The 19,161-nt window shown below is 36.3% G+C and overlaps 1 protein-coding gene across 1 annotated transcript in view; it reads right to left on the reverse strand.

Moving 5' to 3' along the window:
• LOC114936804 (protein groucho) overlaps positions 1-18,541 on the reverse strand; it is a 90,068-nt gene extending 71,527 nt beyond the window's left edge. The window contains exons 1-2 of the mRNA XM_085486655.1: positions 17,354-18,541; positions 7,937-7,972 (exon numbers count right to left, since the gene is read on the reverse strand). Of these exons, the coding sequence (XP_085342781.1) occupies positions 7,937-7,972 (36 nt within the window). The 5' untranslated portion in view covers positions 17,354-18,541. The remainder of the gene's footprint in view (positions 1-7,936; positions 7,973-17,353) is intronic.
• Between the last annotated feature and the right edge of the window lie 620 nt (positions 18,542-19,161).

Here is a 19,161-nt window from a genome sequence, read left to right on the forward strand (position 1 = left end):
CTTCGATCAAGCGGGAGGAGAGAAGAGTGGCTCCGCTGATGCATAACGCGTTTCGATGTAACAGCCGATAAATTGCCGTTAAAACGCATTGCCGAAGAGTTGAGGTGCGCGAAACGATTTCTATCGAGAAAAGCCCATTAAACCGCGAGATTTTCATCGTTGCTCGTAAAGCGCACGCAATTCGGTAGGTCCATTGTTTTGGAATTTATTAAACGTCTGTTCGTCGCTAAACGATATCGTTACACGCACGTGTCGTATTAAAGAAACATATAAATCTTTCATCAAATTTTATTCCTCAATTTTAGATTGTTCTAAAAACGTTGCATTAGATCAAGGATAATTCGACATCTGCGCAAGAGCGAGAACAGCTTTCGACCGAGTCTCTTATTTCTCAAGGGTCATTCTCGATTTCTCCCGCTAGATATCCGTTGTCCGGTCGACCCGTCACGTGTGCGTGAGAGACGGAGGGAAGAAGTAGCCGGACCGGATGACAGTAAATAACGAGAGAGATCTTCGAGAAACTCTAGCCGCCAAGTTGGGGAGCGTTACAAGGGAGCAATCGAGCATCGGAATCGAAATTCGATACCCGGCGCGTACATACACCCCCGCGTTTAGAAGCAGTTTTCAGGACGACCGCGTGAGATCCGGGTTAACCGCAAGCAAGCAAGCAAGCAAGGAGGATGACTCTCCCGCGACGGAAACGCAAGACATAAAGAGAGAGAGGACAAAAGACTCTCCTTCCACGTAATAACTATCATCTTATAGCCGGAGGTACTCTCTTCCTTTAATTCGCGCCGCTCTCCGAGACACATCTCTCGACAATCCCGGGTATCGAGTTTACGCGATGAAATCACGTACGCGGAGCACGAACGCGAACGCACGTGTGTACCTATCGGGGCTAATAATAACACGCGCTCGGCGCTCGTCGAGAATCACCTCCTAATTATAACTCGGCTACTAATGATCCGTGAAATTTAGTAAGTACAGCGCCGTCGCTCGTAACCTGGAAATTAAACGGTCCGCCGATCCATCGAGTCCATTCGATTCCCGCCGGCGATTCGACGAAGCAATCGTTTTACACAACCGAGGCTCCGATATATATTCCTCCTCTCGCTCTCGCCGAGTTATTAGAGAAACGTCAAAGATGTATATATACACTTGTACAAACATGCACGTGTGTGTGCATATGCATATATATACATATATATATATATATATAGTATATCGTATCGATACTCTCTCACCGAGAGCGCGCGGTTATGTATTACATCCATTAAAGCCATATGCACGCGCGAAGGTACGCGCGCGGTGGCGAGGGCAAGTTTGTAGGTACCTGACGTTAATACGTTCCGCCTGGATCTGCATCTGCATAAGACAACACCGTGCGAGCGTGCAACGATCGAGACGGTGTTGGAGGAGGGGGAGGTATTCCGACCGGTACTAATTATTTCGCTTCTCTGACACGATTGTTAGCTGCGTCCCTCTCGACATTACATCTCCCTCTCTAAGCTCTCTCTCTCTCTCTCTCTTTCCCTTTTTTCTTTCTTCCTCTCCTTTCATTTTCTCTTCTTACAATTAATTTACTTATTAGCATAAATAATACTGTATCTTTCCTACGTTATTATCATTGCGTTTATCCGCGCGTTATTACTCAACCTTGAATACATTTTTATACGTATATCCGTTTAACTGTAAAGCCGGTGTGAAAATATACATCTATCTAAATCTCTCTCCTCTCTATTTATATATTAATGAGAATTATTAAGACTATCTCCCGTTTCTCACTTTCTCTCTATTGCCCCAATTATTCTATTCTCTCTCTCTATATATAATTTTTCTCTCCCGTCTCATATGCGCCTCGACGGTAGAAAGGAAGGTTATTAACGAGATTTCGCGAGATAAGTAAACGCGATTCCATCAGAGTAACTATGTCACGCATATGCACGCGCGTCTATATAAATATTCTCTCTCTCTACGTGTATTAAATTTTTCTTCGCGCAAAAATCAGCACGAATCGACCTCTATGCGCGCCGCGTATCGCCCAACCGCGCGTATATATTAATGCTCGCGTATGCACCGCCCGGTGCAATACGCTCGTTATCTGGCGCATAACGCCGTCCGTCGCATGCAAATCGCGACGTGTGTGCACGATGAAAGAGTGGGTCGCGCCGAGAAAAATATAGCGCGCAGGCAGGCTAGGTATATATATACGTGATAAAATCGCGCGCGAGGCAGCGCGTAATCGCTTTCGCGGGAAATAATTAATGTCAACTCTTACGTAAAAGGGCGGGCTCGAAGGCGAGGGAAGAAAGGTGGAGCTTTTAACCCTTTCGAACTCTATTTGCTAAATGTCTAAATTTCTCGCATGTTCCTGCAGTCGCTCCTCTCTCCTGCGGGCAATCGATTTTTTTCTTTTTCGCTCAACAGTTTTTCACGGCGAATGCGAACCATTATATCGCTTTCTCGAGAGGCGAAGAGTGAAAAGTTGGCTTGCAGGGAATCGGAACTTACGTGAATTACGCGAATCGAACGGTTTCGAGATGAACGTTTGCGACTCTGCCGTAATGAATTCCACGATAGTGATGGGCGGAACATTAAGAGGAGACTGGAAAAAACGAAGCTACGCGAGCGAGAGGTGGCGTGTCATCGTCTCAGTGGAAATGAATTTTTCATTTCGCGCTAAAGTCGCGAAACGGTTCGTGACTTAAAGGCGAAGATTAAAGGGCGCGGCGCCGAGCTTTTCTTCCACTCTCTGTCTCTCCCGCACCCTCTGCTTTTTTCCTCGGCGAAATGTAAGAAGGAAACGACGAGGGCGGTGCCCCGCTATTATTTTTCATTGCTCGCGCGCACACGATCCTTTTCCATTTCCCCTTTATTCCTTTCTCCTTTTTTTCCCTACCTCTCTGCCTCCGTTTTCCACCTCGCTCGTCTCCTCTTTCTGCTCTCTCAACGCGATGAGACGTCGCGGAGTGTTTCCTTAAATTTGTATTACCAGCCCCGAGTTACGATGAACGAAGCTGCCACGGAAGAGGGATGCGATCCTCGTGGATTATTCAATTGGACCGCGCAATTTGTATCGCCTCGCTTTTCTAGGCCAACGCAATCGTTGCCGAGCATTATACTGACAATAAGCACGTCGGAAAATACGATTGTATCTGCAAGTCGTATTTCGGTATATATAATCTTTGTGAGAGAGAGAGAGAGAGAGAAATACGAAAGATAACGACAATTTGACAAAATACACGCGCGAGCACAAATTAAAGTATATTTATTTTTCATTTTACGTAATATTGAAAAACATTCGTCTTGAGCAAACTATGGTATACGATATAATTTACCTAGGTCTCATAAAATCTCAAGCGTATGATGAAAATTCATTATTTTTCCTCGGCTAACGAATAACAAAAGGAATATCGCGGCGAAGCGAATGGAAATAAAAGCGAAATAAATATTCGGGTAGAACAAAGGGATACGGTACTAATTGAAAAAGTCCGGCGATCCTATCGAATTAAGGTCGTCGGGTTTGGATATCGGACCGTATCCATAACTACTAAATTACGGCGTTGTATTTCCTCCCCGGGGAAGACCCCCCTCGTCATTGCACACGTCCTTTCGCCAGATGCCGATATCATCTCTTCCCGCTCTCTTTCTCTTCATCTTTCCAGCGATGTTATTACTTATACCGCAGACGATCGACGACGGTTTATTTTGTCGACGACGTAAGAAGATGGGCAATGACGACCGTGAGTAACAGAGAGACGACGACGACGACGGAAAAGCGAAGGAGAGAGGGAAATTCTACGTCGAAAGGGGAGAGCGAATATACAAGGTCTCTCTCTCTTCTTCTTCTTCTTCTTCTTCTTCTCGGCGGATTAGAGCGCGAATCAATATTGGGCAGCGAGGCGAAGTTTTTTGTCGGCGCTGAAAGAAATCCCCTACTTCCTCTTGCTTCGAGTGGGCACCACCACCGATTCACGTAGAGTCGAGAGGGAGGAGGGGAGTTATGCTCGCGGCGGATAAAGTGAAGAGGGTCGGTCGGTCGCGAAGCGCGACGGAAGGATGCGCCGCCACACAGCGGGACACGAAAACGGAGTTGCGCGCCGCGAAGGAAGGAAGTAAGAGGCGGCAGAAGGAGGAGGTGAAGAGAGAAGTAAGAGAACGAGAGGATTCCGTTCGAGCAACTTACCGGACTTGTACGTCCTCTCTCTCACTCTCCATGCTCGAGGATTTACAGATTACGCGCCGGTAGACCGAGCCCGCTCGAGCGCTCCGAACGAGCGCGGCAAACGTAAGAGCGAAAGCGAGATCGATGCCGGAATGGTGCGAAGAATCGTGAGAGCGAGGAAGATGAACCGAGTCCGCGCGGACTCGAACGATCGTCGGAAACCTCTGCCAATCGGATGACGTTGTTTGCGCGGCTCGACCAATCCTCGGGCAACGCGAGTATTACGCGTTTATTATCAGGCGGCAAAAAGAAATGACTGTTTATAAATAATTAGAGAGGTTTTAATTAACCCTCGGGAAGCTCTTCTCGGACCTCCGCTATCTGCCGGCAAGGCGAGACGAGGCGAAACGAGACGAGACGAGACGAGACGCGGCGCGGCGTTTTAATCGCTCGTCCGGTTTCGCTCTGACCGGATCGGTCGTATTGCCGCCACCGATAACGAGACGAGGACCATGTTGTTCGTGCCTTTCGTTTCGTTCGTCGCAGCCTCCTTTTTCGCGATGCAGTCTCTTTGGCGCGCACGATCCGTGTTATATTTGTAAAACTAAACCGACGTCGGTGTAGGTATCGATCTTTAAAGACGCGGCTATCGTTCTCGTTTGGCGATGATTCGATACATCTTCGCTTCTCTCTCTCTCCTTTTACACGGGCAGATCGCGTATGCGTAAATATAATACTTAAAGTAACGATACACACGGCAGACGCTGCTGCAATTTCCGGTAATCGATTTCTAAAGGCGCAACAGCGCGATACCCCTTCGCCAAATTCCTTTATTAAATATTCAGAGCGTGCGTAAGCTCCTGCATCGATCTCGAGACCGTGCGATCGGAAAATCTGCCGCGTTTTATAAAAGGGGAAATCAATGCGGTGTCGAAAAGTTTTTACGATCGAACGCACCGTTTTTCTTCCGCCCGCCAATTTCGTTACTTGCCTTGGTCCACTTCTCGTCGAACCCTTCGCCAACAAAAAGGCACTTCTTCTTAGTTCTCGCACATATGTATAGAAAGCTATAAACCTTCTCATATATACATAAATATATATTGTACAATACGCGTGTGTAGTTTAAAATTTGTTAGCGAGGATGAAAAGATTTATCGAACGAGATATCAATTGCAAAATAGGTGATTATTGAATACTACAATGGTCAACAGCTAAATATATCCCGTTTGAAAATATTACGAGTTAATACAGATGTTTCAGAATTTTTTTATTTACTAGTCAAATTATTCGACAATATTTTAATTTGAATTATTAAATTAACATGAATCTTTTTTTCACCAAAAATAATTTCTTAATATAAAGTTTGACTTAGATCTTTTATTTTCTTGTATATATTACAAATATTTCAATAATATTATATTTGGCAGAACATCAATAAGCTATTAATAGGTATACGTATATCAAGTAAAATATTTTTATATTTAGTAACTGATTCATGAGAGATGAAAAGGGGGCAATCGACTCTAAAGATTTTCGCATCTGTCATGCGGTGGATATTATTTCAGACGAGATACTCGTCGAATAAAGAGGCAGAAGGAAAGTAAATCGCGCCGTGTTCCTCGATGATCTTTGGCGGGCGGCCAAGAAATTTGTTTCGCGGTTACGCCGAAGGGGAGAGAGACAAGAATTATTATTTCTCACTCGGTAGAAACGTCAAATATATCGCCGGAGGCTACTCGCGGCGTCATCGACGACGACCGGCCAGGACCGACGATGAGCGCGCAGCGTACGAAATCGGTTTCCGGTCGAACGGTTCCGCGAAATGATTTATTGCGCCATGGAGCGTGACGAAACAGCTGAAACGAGCGGAGCGTGACCCGTGACGGAGCGGTGTATTACAGACACACTCTGCTTGGATGATTCGTTGTCATCTCGCTAAGACGATGAGGAACGTTCGTATATGTATCCGAAAGTCGAGAGTAGGAAAAGGGTGCGCTTGTTCGAGCGTGGAAAAACGGAGTAATTACACGACGGTGCCCCGTCGAGTCGTGTAAGTCGCGCAACGATCCCGGATAACGAAAACTCCGCGTCTTCTCGCGACTCCGTATATAATGTTCGATCGCCGCCGCGATCGATCGACTCGCTGTGTGCTCGTCATCGTGCCCGATCGTGTTCAGCTCGAGGAGCTAAAGATCCACTTACGAACTCGAGAGCGAATTAATGGGCGTGTCGAATGCGCCAATCTCCTGATCGACTTGCTCAGACGATAAACGCAACCGGGATAATAATCGGGACGGTTTAATTATAATAACTGATTTCTCTCCCAGACGCGCGCCTCTCTCTCTCTCTCTCTCTCTTCCAACCCGACTTTATCCGTCTCTCACGTCTCGTCGTTTCGTTTATTTATTTATTCCTTCTAAGAAGGGACAAAGTACTTTTCCCTCCCTCGAGTTGTTTTAACGAGAGCAAGGAAATTTCTACCCCAGGGACGGAATCTGACCTGTCTTTCCCGTATTTTCTGCCAGTTCGTACGTATACATATATATGTACATATACAGAAGGGAGGAGAAGACGATGAAAGTTCCTTGGGGGGTCATCGCGTCAGGGAAGATCCCTTAACCTCGACTGCGTCGCTGATTAAAGCATAAATGGCAGAGGGATATATGGAGAGATTGCCGAGCGTGAAAGAGGGAGAGAGAGAAATTTGTTTGGAGAAAGGGGAACGAGAGTAAGAGAAAGAAAGAAGAGATGGAGAGAAGAAAGGGAGAGAAAGAGAATAATGAAAGCAAATACAACGTGAAGGGATACCTAATTGTAAGTACATTATACTCTCGCCCTCGGTTCGGGCGAGATTATACAGCTACTTCTTTATTGCCGACGGTGGCGTCTTTTATCCGTAATCCCCTCTCCCTCGTCTAGCACTTATTCCGATTATAGTCAAGAAAAGATGCCTTCTGCGTTCCCGTGTCGAGAAAAACACACCCTCTTCCGCCACTTTGCTATTGTAAATCGCCCTCGATTCTGAATATATTTGACCCGTATCACAATGCATATCCGATATTAATGCAGCGACATTCGTTCGTATGTCGTAGAAAATAATAATTGTTTAACGTATCGTTGCACAATAATTCCATCAAATTGTGCATTTAATACGCTTGTTATTTTTTCCTATCTTTCACTCTCTCTCTCTCTCTCTATCTTTCTCTAAAACCTATGGTGAAATTGCTATTGGTCGTACATTACATCGGTCATATTCCGATAGGTTAATATGTACACACGAGAGGAGAGATGTGTAAATTGTTTACTCTCCGAGCAAACATATCAGAGACTATCTATTATGAAACTATTTACGATTCTGATTGAGAATACTTCATTGACGTTTGTAACCGTTCAGGAAAAAATTTTAAATTCTCTAATATTAAGTAGTCTTACCGAAATGGTTATATATATATATATATATATATTGTATAATCCTATTATTAATTAAAAATTGTTCAACTTCTTTTAAATACAAATATAACAATAAAAATGACTTCAAATAACGGAACTGTTAAAATAACAAAACAATTTATTTTTACAAAATTTGTAAGAATAAATAATATGGAAAGATTTAAATCTCTTTTATTGATGATTGTCAATATATAAAAATTTGAATACGCAATAAAACAGAGCAGTAAAATATACTGTATTCTGTGTGTGTACACATCTGATATAATTTTCGTAAATTTATTACTTCGGAAATATAAAATAAAAAAATTATCTAACACTCACCAGTATGATGCACAACGGTGGAGTTGTAACGTTCATCTGTAAAATACAAGTATATATAGATTATAAAATAGCGTCTAAAATAATATTTGAAATTTAAAAAAATAATTACTGGACATAATTAAAAGAGTTAATTTTAATATATACATTTATACAAAAAATATGTATTTAAAAAACATATAATTTACGAAAAAAATATTTTTTAAATATAAAAATTTATGAAATATATAATAATAGAAACAGATTTTAATAATGATAAATATCTCTAAATGATTATAAAAGCAAAAATTGAAATATTATATATATATATATATGCAAAATAATAATTATTGTAATAAACGATTAAATATTTCAAAAGTATATGAATAATAAAATATATAATTAATAACATTTTCTATGCATTACATAGCAAAATAATTTAATATTGACCCCTATAGCAGAGGGGATAGTTGATAATATTTATAAGATCGCTATCGATATTGATTTCTCTAGGACTTAAAGTCTTACTCGATCTTAGGAATGTCGCGTATATTCAGCTATATGAATCTGGTTCCTGACATTAAAAATTAATTATTTAATATAAACAATAAAAATATTTCGTTTCTAGTTGACAGTAATACCAGTAATTTCATTTGTAGTCTATTGAAAACCGACTTTAAGGTATCTCAAATCTGTTTGCGCGCAGTCTTTTTTAGATACGTTCATCGTTGTTAGTAGTAATTTTCGTTTCGTTTATAGTGGTACGGTTTAGAAATAGCAGTGGTTTAAACAAATTGTCAAAAGATATTTTTGTCAATTTTGCGAAGATTTTACAAATCTGCTTTTACCGTCAATATAAATTACGATTGCGATTGCTAGAAACAAGTAAAACGAGTTTCAATCACTTGAAAAAAACCATTTGAAAAATCATTAATTTTGACAAATTTTTAAATTGACCATTTTTTTAACTGTAATTTATAAACCGTGCAATTAAAAATAAAACAAAAGTCACTAAAAACAACAAAAAATTTTAAAAAAGAAAATGCACAAGCAAACTTAAAATGTCTTAAAGTGAGATACTGGCCATATATCTTTAATATTTTGTTTAATTGATAAAACAAATAAACAAAACGAACAAACGAAATTATTGCTACTACAAATAACGACAACGAATTCTGAAAAGACTGCGCACGCGAATTTGAAATATCTTAAAGTAGAGTTCTGGTCATACTTTAAGATCCATATCGATCTATCTACGCTTAAAGTCTTACTCGATGTTAGGAATGTCGCGCATTCAGCTACGTAAGCGTGGCTCCTAACTTTAAAAATTAATTATTTAATAAGAAAAATGAAAGTATTTCGTTTCTAGTTGACAGTAATTTTGTTTGCAGTCAATTAAAAAATTAATTACAAAATGACATGCACAAGATTTTAAGATATCTCAAATTTGTTTGCACAGCCTTTTTTAGAATCGTTTATCGTTGTTTGTAGTAATTTTCGTATAATTTGTACTTGCACGGTTTAGAAATGGCAGTGATTTAAACAAATTGTCAAAAGTGATTTCTGTCAATTTTTAAAATTTTTACTAATCTGCTTTTCTCTTAATATAAATTGATTATGCGATTCCTAAAAACATGTAAGTGCAAATGAGTTTTAATTACTTGAAAAAACCAGATTTGAAAATTCTTTGAAATTAACAAATTTTACGATCGACCATTTTTTTTAAACAACTGTAATTTATAAACCGTGCAACTAAAAACGAAACAAAAGTCACTAAAACAACTAGAAAAGATTTTCAAAAAATGCAGAAGCGGATTTGACATGTTTTAAAGTGGAATGCTGGTCATACCTTTAATTTTTTGTTTAATTGATAAAACAGATAAACAAAACGAACAAACGAAATTATTGCTACTACAAATAACGACAACGAATTCTAAAAAGACTGCGCACGCGAATTTCAAATATCTTAAAGTGGGGTTCTGGTCATACTTTAAGATCCATATCGATCTATCTACGCTTAAAGTCTTACTCGATCTTAGGAATGTCGCGCATTCAGCTACGTAAGCGTGGCTCCTAACTTTAAAAATTAATTATTTAATAAGAAAAATGAAAGTATTTCGTTTCTAGTTGACAGTAATTTCGTTTGCAGTCAATTAAAAAATTAATTACAAAATGACATGCACAAGATTTTAAGATATCTCAAATTTGTTTGCACAGCCTTTTTTAGAATCGTTTATCGTTGTTTGTAGTAATTTTCGTATAATTTGTACTTGCACGGTTTAGAAATGGCAGTGATTTAAACAAATTGTCAAAAGTGATTTCTGTCAATTTTTAAAATTTTTACTAATCTACTTTTCTCTTAATATAAATTGATTATGCGATTGCTAAAAACAAGTAGGTGCAAACGAGTTTTAATCACTTGAAAAAAGCAGATTTGAAAATTCTTTGAAATTGAGAAATTTTACGATCGACCATTTTTTTTGAACAACTGTAATTTATAAACCGTGCAACTAAAAACAAAACAAAAGTCACTAAAATCAACTAGAAAAGATTTTCAAAAAATGCAAAAGCGGATTTGAAATATTTTAAAGTAAAATGCTGGTTATACCTTTAATTTTTTTTAATTGTTAAAATGTATAAACAAAACGCAAAACCGAAATTATTGCTACTACAATAACGACAACGAATTCTAACAAGACTGCGCACGCGAATTTGAAATATCTTAAAGTGGGGTTCTGGTCATACTTTAAGATCCATATCGATCTATCTACGCTTAAAGTCTTACTCGATCTTAGGAATGTCGCGCATTCAGCTACGTAAGCGTGGCTCCTAACTTTAAAAATTAATTATTTAATAAGAAAAATGAAAGTATTTCGTTTCTAGTTGACAGTAATTTTGTTTGCAGTCAATTAAAAAATTAATTACAAAATGACATGCACCCGACTTTAAGATATCTCGAGTCTGTTTGCGCAGTCTTTTTTAAAATCGTTTATCGTTGTTTGTAGTAATTTTCGTATGGTTTGTACTTGCACGGTTTAGAAATGGCAGTGATTTAAACAAATTGTCAAAAGTGATTTCTGTCAATTTTTAAAATTTTTACTAATCTGCTTTTCTCTTAATATAAATTGATTATGCGATTGCTAAAAACAAGTAGGTGCAAACGAGTTTTAATCACTTGAAAAAAGCAGATTTGAAAATTCTTTGAAATTGAAAAATTTTACGATCGACCATTTTTTTTGAACAACTGTAATTTATAAACCGTGCAACTAAAAACAAAACAAAAGTCACTAAAATCAACTAGAAAAGATTTTCAAAAAAATGCAGAAGCGGATTTGAAATGTTTTAAAGTGGAATGCTGGTCATATCTTTAATTTTTTGTTTAATTGATAAAACAAATAAACAAAACGAACAAACAAAATTATTGCTACTACAAATAACGACAACGAATTCTGAAAAGACTGCGCACGCGAATTTCAAATACCTTAAAGTGGGATTCTGGTCATACTTTAAGATTTATATCGATCTATCCATGCTTAAACTCTTACTCGATCTATCCATGCTTAAAGTCTTACACGATCTTAGGAATGTCGCGCATTCAGCTACGTAAGCGTGGCTCCTGACTTTAAAAATTAATTATTTAATAAGAAAAATGAAAGTATTTCGTTTCTAGTTGACAGTAATTTCGTTTGCAGTCAATTAAAAAATTAATTAAAAAATGACAAGCACCCGACTTTAAAATATCTCAAATTTGTTTGCACAGCCTTTTTTAGAATCGTTTATCGTTGTTTGTAGTAATTTTCGTATGGTTTGTACTTGCACGGTTTAGAAAATGGCAGTGATTTAAACAAATTGTCAAAAGTGATTTCTGTCAATTTTTAAAATTTTTACTAATCTGCTTTTCTATTAATATAAATTGATTATGCGATTCCTAAAAACATGTAAGTGCAAATGAGTTTTAATCACTTGAAAAAACCAGATTTGAAAATTCTTTGAAATTAACAAATTTTACGATCGACCATTTTTTTTAAACAACTGTAATTTATAAACCGTGCAACTAAAAACGAAACAAAAATCACTAAAAACAACTAGAAAAGATTTTCAAAAAATGCAGAAACGGATTTGAAATATTTTAAAGTAAAATGCTGGTTATACTTTTAATTTTTTTTAATTGTTAAAATGTATAAACAAAACGCAAAACCGAAATTATTGCTACTACAATAACGACAACGAATTCTAACAAGACTGCGCACGCGAATTTGAAATATCTTAAAGTGGGGTTCTGGTCATACTTTAAGATCCATATCGATCTATCTACGCTTAAAGTCTTACTCGATCTTAGGAATGTCGCGCATTCAGCTACGTAAGCGTGGCTCCTAACTTTAAAAAATAATTATTTAATAAGAAAAATGAAAGTATTTCGTTTCTAATTGACATAAATTTCGTTTGCAGTCAATTAAAAAATTAATTACAAAATGACAAGCACCTGACTTTAAGATATCTCAAATTTGTTTGCACTGCCTTTTTTAGAATCGTTTATCGTTGTTTGTAGTAATTTTCGTATGATTTGTACTTGCACGGTTTAGAAATGGCAGTGATTTAAACAAATTGTCAAAAGTGATGTCTGTCAATTTTTAAAATTTTTACAAATCTGCTTTTCTATCAATATAAATTGATTGCAATTGCTAAAAACAAGTAGATACAAACGAGTTTTAATCACTTGGATAAATAAATTTGAAAAATCTTTGAAATTGACAAAATTTACGATTGACCATTTTTTTAAACAACTGTAATTTATAAACAGTGCAACTAAAAACGAAACAAAAATCACTAAAAACAACTAGAAAAGATTTTCAAAAAATGCAGAAGCGGATTTGAAATGTTTTAAAGTGGAATGCTGGTCATATTATCTTTAATTTTTTGTTTAATTGATAAAACAAATAAACAAAACGAACAAACGAAATTATTGCTACTACAAATAACGACAACGAATTCTGAAAAGACTGCGCACGCGAATTTCAAATATCTTAAAGTGGGGTTCTGGTCATACTTTAAGATCCATATCGATCTATCTACGCTTAAAGTCTTACTCGATCTTAGGAATGTCGCGCATTCAGCTACGTAAGCGTGGCTCCTGACTTTAAAAATTAGTTATTTAATACGAAAAATGAAAGTATTTCGTTTCTAGTTGACATTAATTTTGTTTGCAGTCAATTAAAAAATTAATTAAAAAATGACGAGCACCCGACTTTAAGATATTTCAAATTTGTTTGCACTGCCTTTTTTAGAATCGTTTATCGTTGTTTGTAGTAATTTTCGTATGATTTGTACTTGCACGGTTTAGAAATGGCAGTGATTTAAACAAATTGTCAAAAGTGATGTCTGTTAATTTTTAAAATTTTTACAAATCTGCTTTTCTATCAATATAAATTGATTGCGATTGCTAAAAACAAGTAGGTACAAACGAGTTTTAATCACTTGGAAAAATAAATTTGAAAAATCTTTGAAATTGACAAATTTTACGATTGACCATTTTTTTAAACAACTGTAATTTATAAACCGTGCTACTAAAAACGAAACAAAAATCACTAAAAACAACTAGAAAAGATTTTCAAAAAAATGCAGAAGCGGATTTGACATGTTTTAAAGTGGAATGCTGGTCATATTATCTTTAATTTTTTGTTTAATTGATAAAATAAATAAACAAAGCGAACAAACGAAATTATTGCTACTACAAATAACGACAACGAATTCTAAAAAGACTGCGCACGCGAATTTCAAATATCTTAAAGTCGAGTTCTGGTCATACTTTAAGATCTATATCGATCTATTTACGCTTAAAGTCTTACTCGATCTTAGGAATGTCGCGCATTCAGCTACGTAAACGTGGCTCCTAACTTTGAAAATTATATATTTAATACGAAAAATAAAAGTATTTCGTTTCTAGTTGACAATAATTTCGTTTGCAGTCAATTAAAAAATTAATTAAAAAATTACCGTAGCACCTGACTTTAAGATATCTCAAATCTGTTTGCGCAGTCTTTTTTAGAATCGTTTATCATTGTATGTAATGATTTTCGTATCGTTTGTACTGTTAGGGTTTAGAAATGGTAGTGGTTTAAACAAATTGTCAAAAGTGATTTCTGTCAATTTTAAAGATTTCACAAATCTGCTTTCTCCATTAATATAAATTACGATTGCGATTGATTGCTGCTATAGAAACAAGTACAAACCGGTTTGAGTCACTTGGAAAAAGTAGATTTTAAAAATCTTTGAAATTGATAAATTTTACGATTAATCTTTTTTTTAAACAACTGCAGTTTATAAACTATGCAACTTAAAACAAAATGAAAATAACTACAAACAATTCTGAAAAAGACTGCGCAAGCAGTTTTAAGATATCTCAATGTTGGGTTCAAATCTTTCTCTTAATTTTTTATTTTTTAATTGAGATAACTTTGAACAAGATATTATCATTTTCTGTGAAAAAACTAAATTTTAGAAGTTGAGTACTAAGTTCACATAGATATGTTATATATATAATTTGTTCAGTAATATATAATAGATTAAATAAATTAGAATTTATATCAAACTCACTGTTGTTCCTTGCGGTATAGCTTTCCGAAAGTCTTTCTTTTTTTATTTTTTTACTTACTGTGTTTTTTTACGATATTCATATGATGTCCGTATATACTCACTCGTGAAAATGCGATTAATTACAATCGTGGAAACTAATCAGCAAAATATTATGATTGACTGTAGAACTTTGTTCTTCACTTTGCCCTTTCGACGTTAATAAGACACTTACTTTTGTTATATATTCGCTACAGCATACTATATGTTAACTAAAATTATGACTTAATGACACAATGGATCGTCCGAAAGTACAATCGAAATCTAGTATTGCACACGTGATACATTTCGAGCAACAAATTCCGCCAGATCATTGCATTATGCTTCAAATTAATATACGTATAAATTCTGCGAAATATCTGCTTCAATAAATAGCAGTCGCTTCGACACGTTTACGAATTGTTAATTACTAATTGTTAATAGTGAATGATCGCCTTTATAATAACGATGACACACGAAATAGTTGTTCGCTTGAATTACATTGTATATAAATGATAATAAGATGAGATTTCATACGCAACACAGAGCTCTATACGTAGCACAATAGACGAACGCCAAATATTTTTCAATAAATAATATATTGTAAAATATACCGATGCGCGCGGTTTTCTCTCTCTCTCTCTCTCTCTCTCTCTCTCTCTCTCTCTTTCTATTTTGTTTACATACTTGGCGGTATGTTATATTTCGCGGTGCGCAGATAGACGAAAAGATTATAATGTTTATTCATTCATTCACAAAAGATGTATGAGTGTCGTCCGTCAATAAAATTTTTATATCTTTCCGCAATTAGTTTTCCTTACAATATACATATATTCGTTATCTCCATGAAATATTTAATACATATAAGTCATATATTGGAAAATATTAGGATTAAATCACAATTCTCTATGTTTCGATTCCCATTTTAAATAATTTAATTGCATGAAATATCTGCTTCGATAAATGGTTGTTTCGATACGTTTGAGTTGTTAATCTAATTGTTATAATCATAGAGAACATTAGGATAATAATTATTTCTTTAATGCTTCGATTCGAATGTACCCCACATTAAACTTTGAATTTTTCATCAATGTAATTCGTTAGATGTAATTTGCCCATTATTTTTGAATTGAAAATGTACAGTAGTGATTCGCGAATCGAGTCATTAAAGTAATGAGAAAAGCAGTGATAAATCAATCGTTTATTAATAATTGATTTGATATTCAAGCAGTACAATATTTCGCATGCATTTATTTTATATATACTGTATTAAATATTTCGTGCGGAAATATATTACGAATATACATTAAAATTATCATACGATGTTCGTCTTTTTGTTTATAGAACATTGTTGTTTGCGAAATCATCTTGTTGTCATTCGTGCGATAAGCAACTGTTTTATGTGTCGTCATATTATCTCTTTAGATATAGAATTGCGATAAGTATTAGAAGATGTCAAACGCGATCATTCTCTATTACAATTAGCAATTAATGAATTCTGTTTGCGTCGACGTAACTGATATTTATTGAAGCAGCATTAATTTATGCGATTTTTAAAGTAGGAATAATACATATTAATTTCAACGGATTTATCTACATATATATTCGAAATGTTTCGTGCATACAATTATATTTTTGAACGGTCCATCGCATCATAACTATCCGCGTTAATTCGCGTAGTATTCTATCGTAATATAATAAACTATATACGTGTCGCGTGCGATTAACGAGAGTACAAAGTGACATGGAAAGTACTGTGCGATCGTCATATTTTGCTGATTAATGCGCGATCGTAATTGTATTTTCACGAGTGTGTAAATCATATAAGTGCCTTGAAGAAGCAGCAAAGAATGAATAAAAGAAGAGAAAAAAAACTCGGGAAAGAGCGTCTGACAAAAGCAGAAAACAACTGCGAAATGAATAATTTTTAATTTATTTAAAATATATTTATTATTTGTGAAATTTTTCAACTGCTCGCTTTTTATCTCCGGGATAATGATTCGTGTTACATTATTGCTCAATATAATGCATATAAAATAAATGTTATAAATTTTATTTTTTAAATTCATTTGTCTTTTTATCTCAGCGATAGTGATCCATATTACATTATTGCACGATATAATGTACATGCAACGTGTTCGTTTTTATTTTTTTAATATTAAAAATATTTAATAAAATATTTATAATTCATATTTCACATTTAAAATATCTCAATTTTGCATTTAAAAGATTTTTAATTATTTTATATATATATATATATATATATATTAAATAAATATTAAATTTTTAGTTACATATAATATTATATATAATATATATATTAAAATAAAAAAAGATATATTTGGAAGAAATATATCTTTCTTGTAAATTTTTTACAAAGTATATCTGTTTTTCAACAAATAAAAAATGTAGTTAAACGTAAAAATTATTTTTTGCTGTATTAATTATTTTGAAAACTCTTTTAATCTGTGTATATTTGTATTGTACAAATCAATATTGTGTATTATAACATTGCTGTTCCGTATCATATCGAGGAGTGTTAAATTATTTTTTATTTTAATGTTGGATTGAATTTGTGTAAAAATATATGTCTAGAGAAAATAAATGTGCATATATATATATATATATATATATGAAAATAGAAAAAACCTATTATATTTATTTCGATTGCATAGCGATTTCAAAATTCGCTAGTGGAAGATGCAGTTATCGCGATCGCAATTGTGAATAAGCGTAAACAGATTTCATAAGTTTCATAATATGATTATCAATACTTTGGCATATTTTGGGCATTTTTTTATAATTAACAAATAATGAAATAAATTGACTAACCTTTCGCCGGCACCATTTTTCCTGTAGGAACCTCTTCGTCGAAAACCATCCTCATGACAGGTTCGAAACACTTTGCACTCGCGTCACTTTTTTCATTCTCGACGAGCGGCGACGCCCGGATTTTAGTTATAACATTTTCGACGCGTTTTAATAAAACGCGAGAAACGCGAGAGCTCATTCGCGCGCGAACCGATGCTCTATTTTCGCGTCGCCGCTTTCTTCAAGGCCTCTCATCGAAGGGCCCTTCTCGACCGACGTGGCGACCTCCCACGGCGCGTTCAGGAGTCACCGATGCTTCGGAATTGCCACTGCACTTCACTATTTCATATTTTCTATTTCACATATTCCAGAATTAGGCATTTCACTGTATTTGATATTTCGCATATTCCAGAGTTGGGCACTTCACTATATTTGATATTTCACATATTCCAGAATTGGGCACTTTATTATATTTGATATTTATATATTCCAGAATTGGGCAATTTATTATATTTGATATTTATATATTCCAGAATTGGGCACTTTATTATATTTGATATTTCACATATTCCAGAATTGGGCACTTTATTATATCTGATATTTCACATATTCCAGAATTGGGCACTTTATTATATTTGATATTTCACATATTCCAAAATTGGGCACTTCACTATATATTTCGACGACGCCGCGAAAATTACGAACTTTGTCGAACGATGCTTCGTCACGATGACCCGAAAAGACGACGCACACGAAATGGCCGCCATGAATGCCGAGAATATTCCCGAACGTTCGACGCGATTTCGAGAATCAGCTCCTCGAGCGAGAATCCGGCGAAAGGAGCATTTCCCGAACACCGTGTACACTCGCGATCGTAGCGTACTTGGATGATATGCGATTACTACACGTATTTCTCGCTCTTTGCCGAATATTTCCGACTCGACGATTCGCGACAAAGTAGTCGAAAGCAATGATGTCGAGATGCAACAATAGGAATATGGCGGCGCGTCCTTGTCGTAGCTGATCTTCGCGATTTTCGCGAAAATTCGAGCTGCGTGCAATCGCGATCGCGATGTCCGTACACGCGACGCGATTCGAGTTTTAACACTCGATAATTAACACTTAACACGCCAATTAATACTTATAGTCGGAACGGACCGGCGACCGGCGACGAAAAGATCCGTTGCCCTTGACCCCGAATGAAGAAGGTACATAGAGAACAGCAATAATATTGATTGTGTTCGCAATTTATCTAATGAGATCCTCGGTCTCCGATTGGTTGGACAAGTTTCGCTCCTGATCTCCTGGTCTCTCTCCTGATTGGTCGAGCGCTCGCCCTACCTAGACTACTACCAACTTCGGCCAGTCACTCACGTCGCGGTGGTGGGGATTAGTAGGGGTCGCGACAGTCGTGCGAGTTGTACGTCTAGGGATTGGTATCATTGCTGTTCTGCTATCCCCTTCACGTTCGTGATCGTACCAACTATCGGAGGATCGGGCCCCGCGAGTACGTTTGTGCGTGTGAGTATTAATTAGCGTCTCTACGGGGTTAATTGTCGCACAAATCGGATCGCGTCATATGTCCGGACATCGTAGTAGCTATTTCACGCGCGAGATTAATCTCGTCGGTCGCGAATCTCGTTCAACTTGTTCGTTCCTCCGCGGCCTTGATCGCGGACGTCTCGAGTCGTGGAAGGTGGCGTCCCGGGCGAGTCCATTATTAGCGTCCATTATCGCGACAAGTCCATTGTTGGCGTCCTGGCGAGTGCGTTATTCGGACGCGTCGAGTTGTGCGTTTCCGGTCGTATTATCGGGTCGTCGTGTCAAAG

This window comes from Nylanderia fulva, unplaced genomic scaffold (assembly GCF_048542155.1).
Source record: "Nylanderia fulva isolate GAGA-0341 unplaced genomic scaffold, ASM4854215v1 Scaffold11, whole genome shotgun sequence".
Taxonomy (NCBI): domain Eukaryota; kingdom Metazoa; phylum Arthropoda; class Insecta; order Hymenoptera; family Formicidae; genus Nylanderia; species Nylanderia fulva.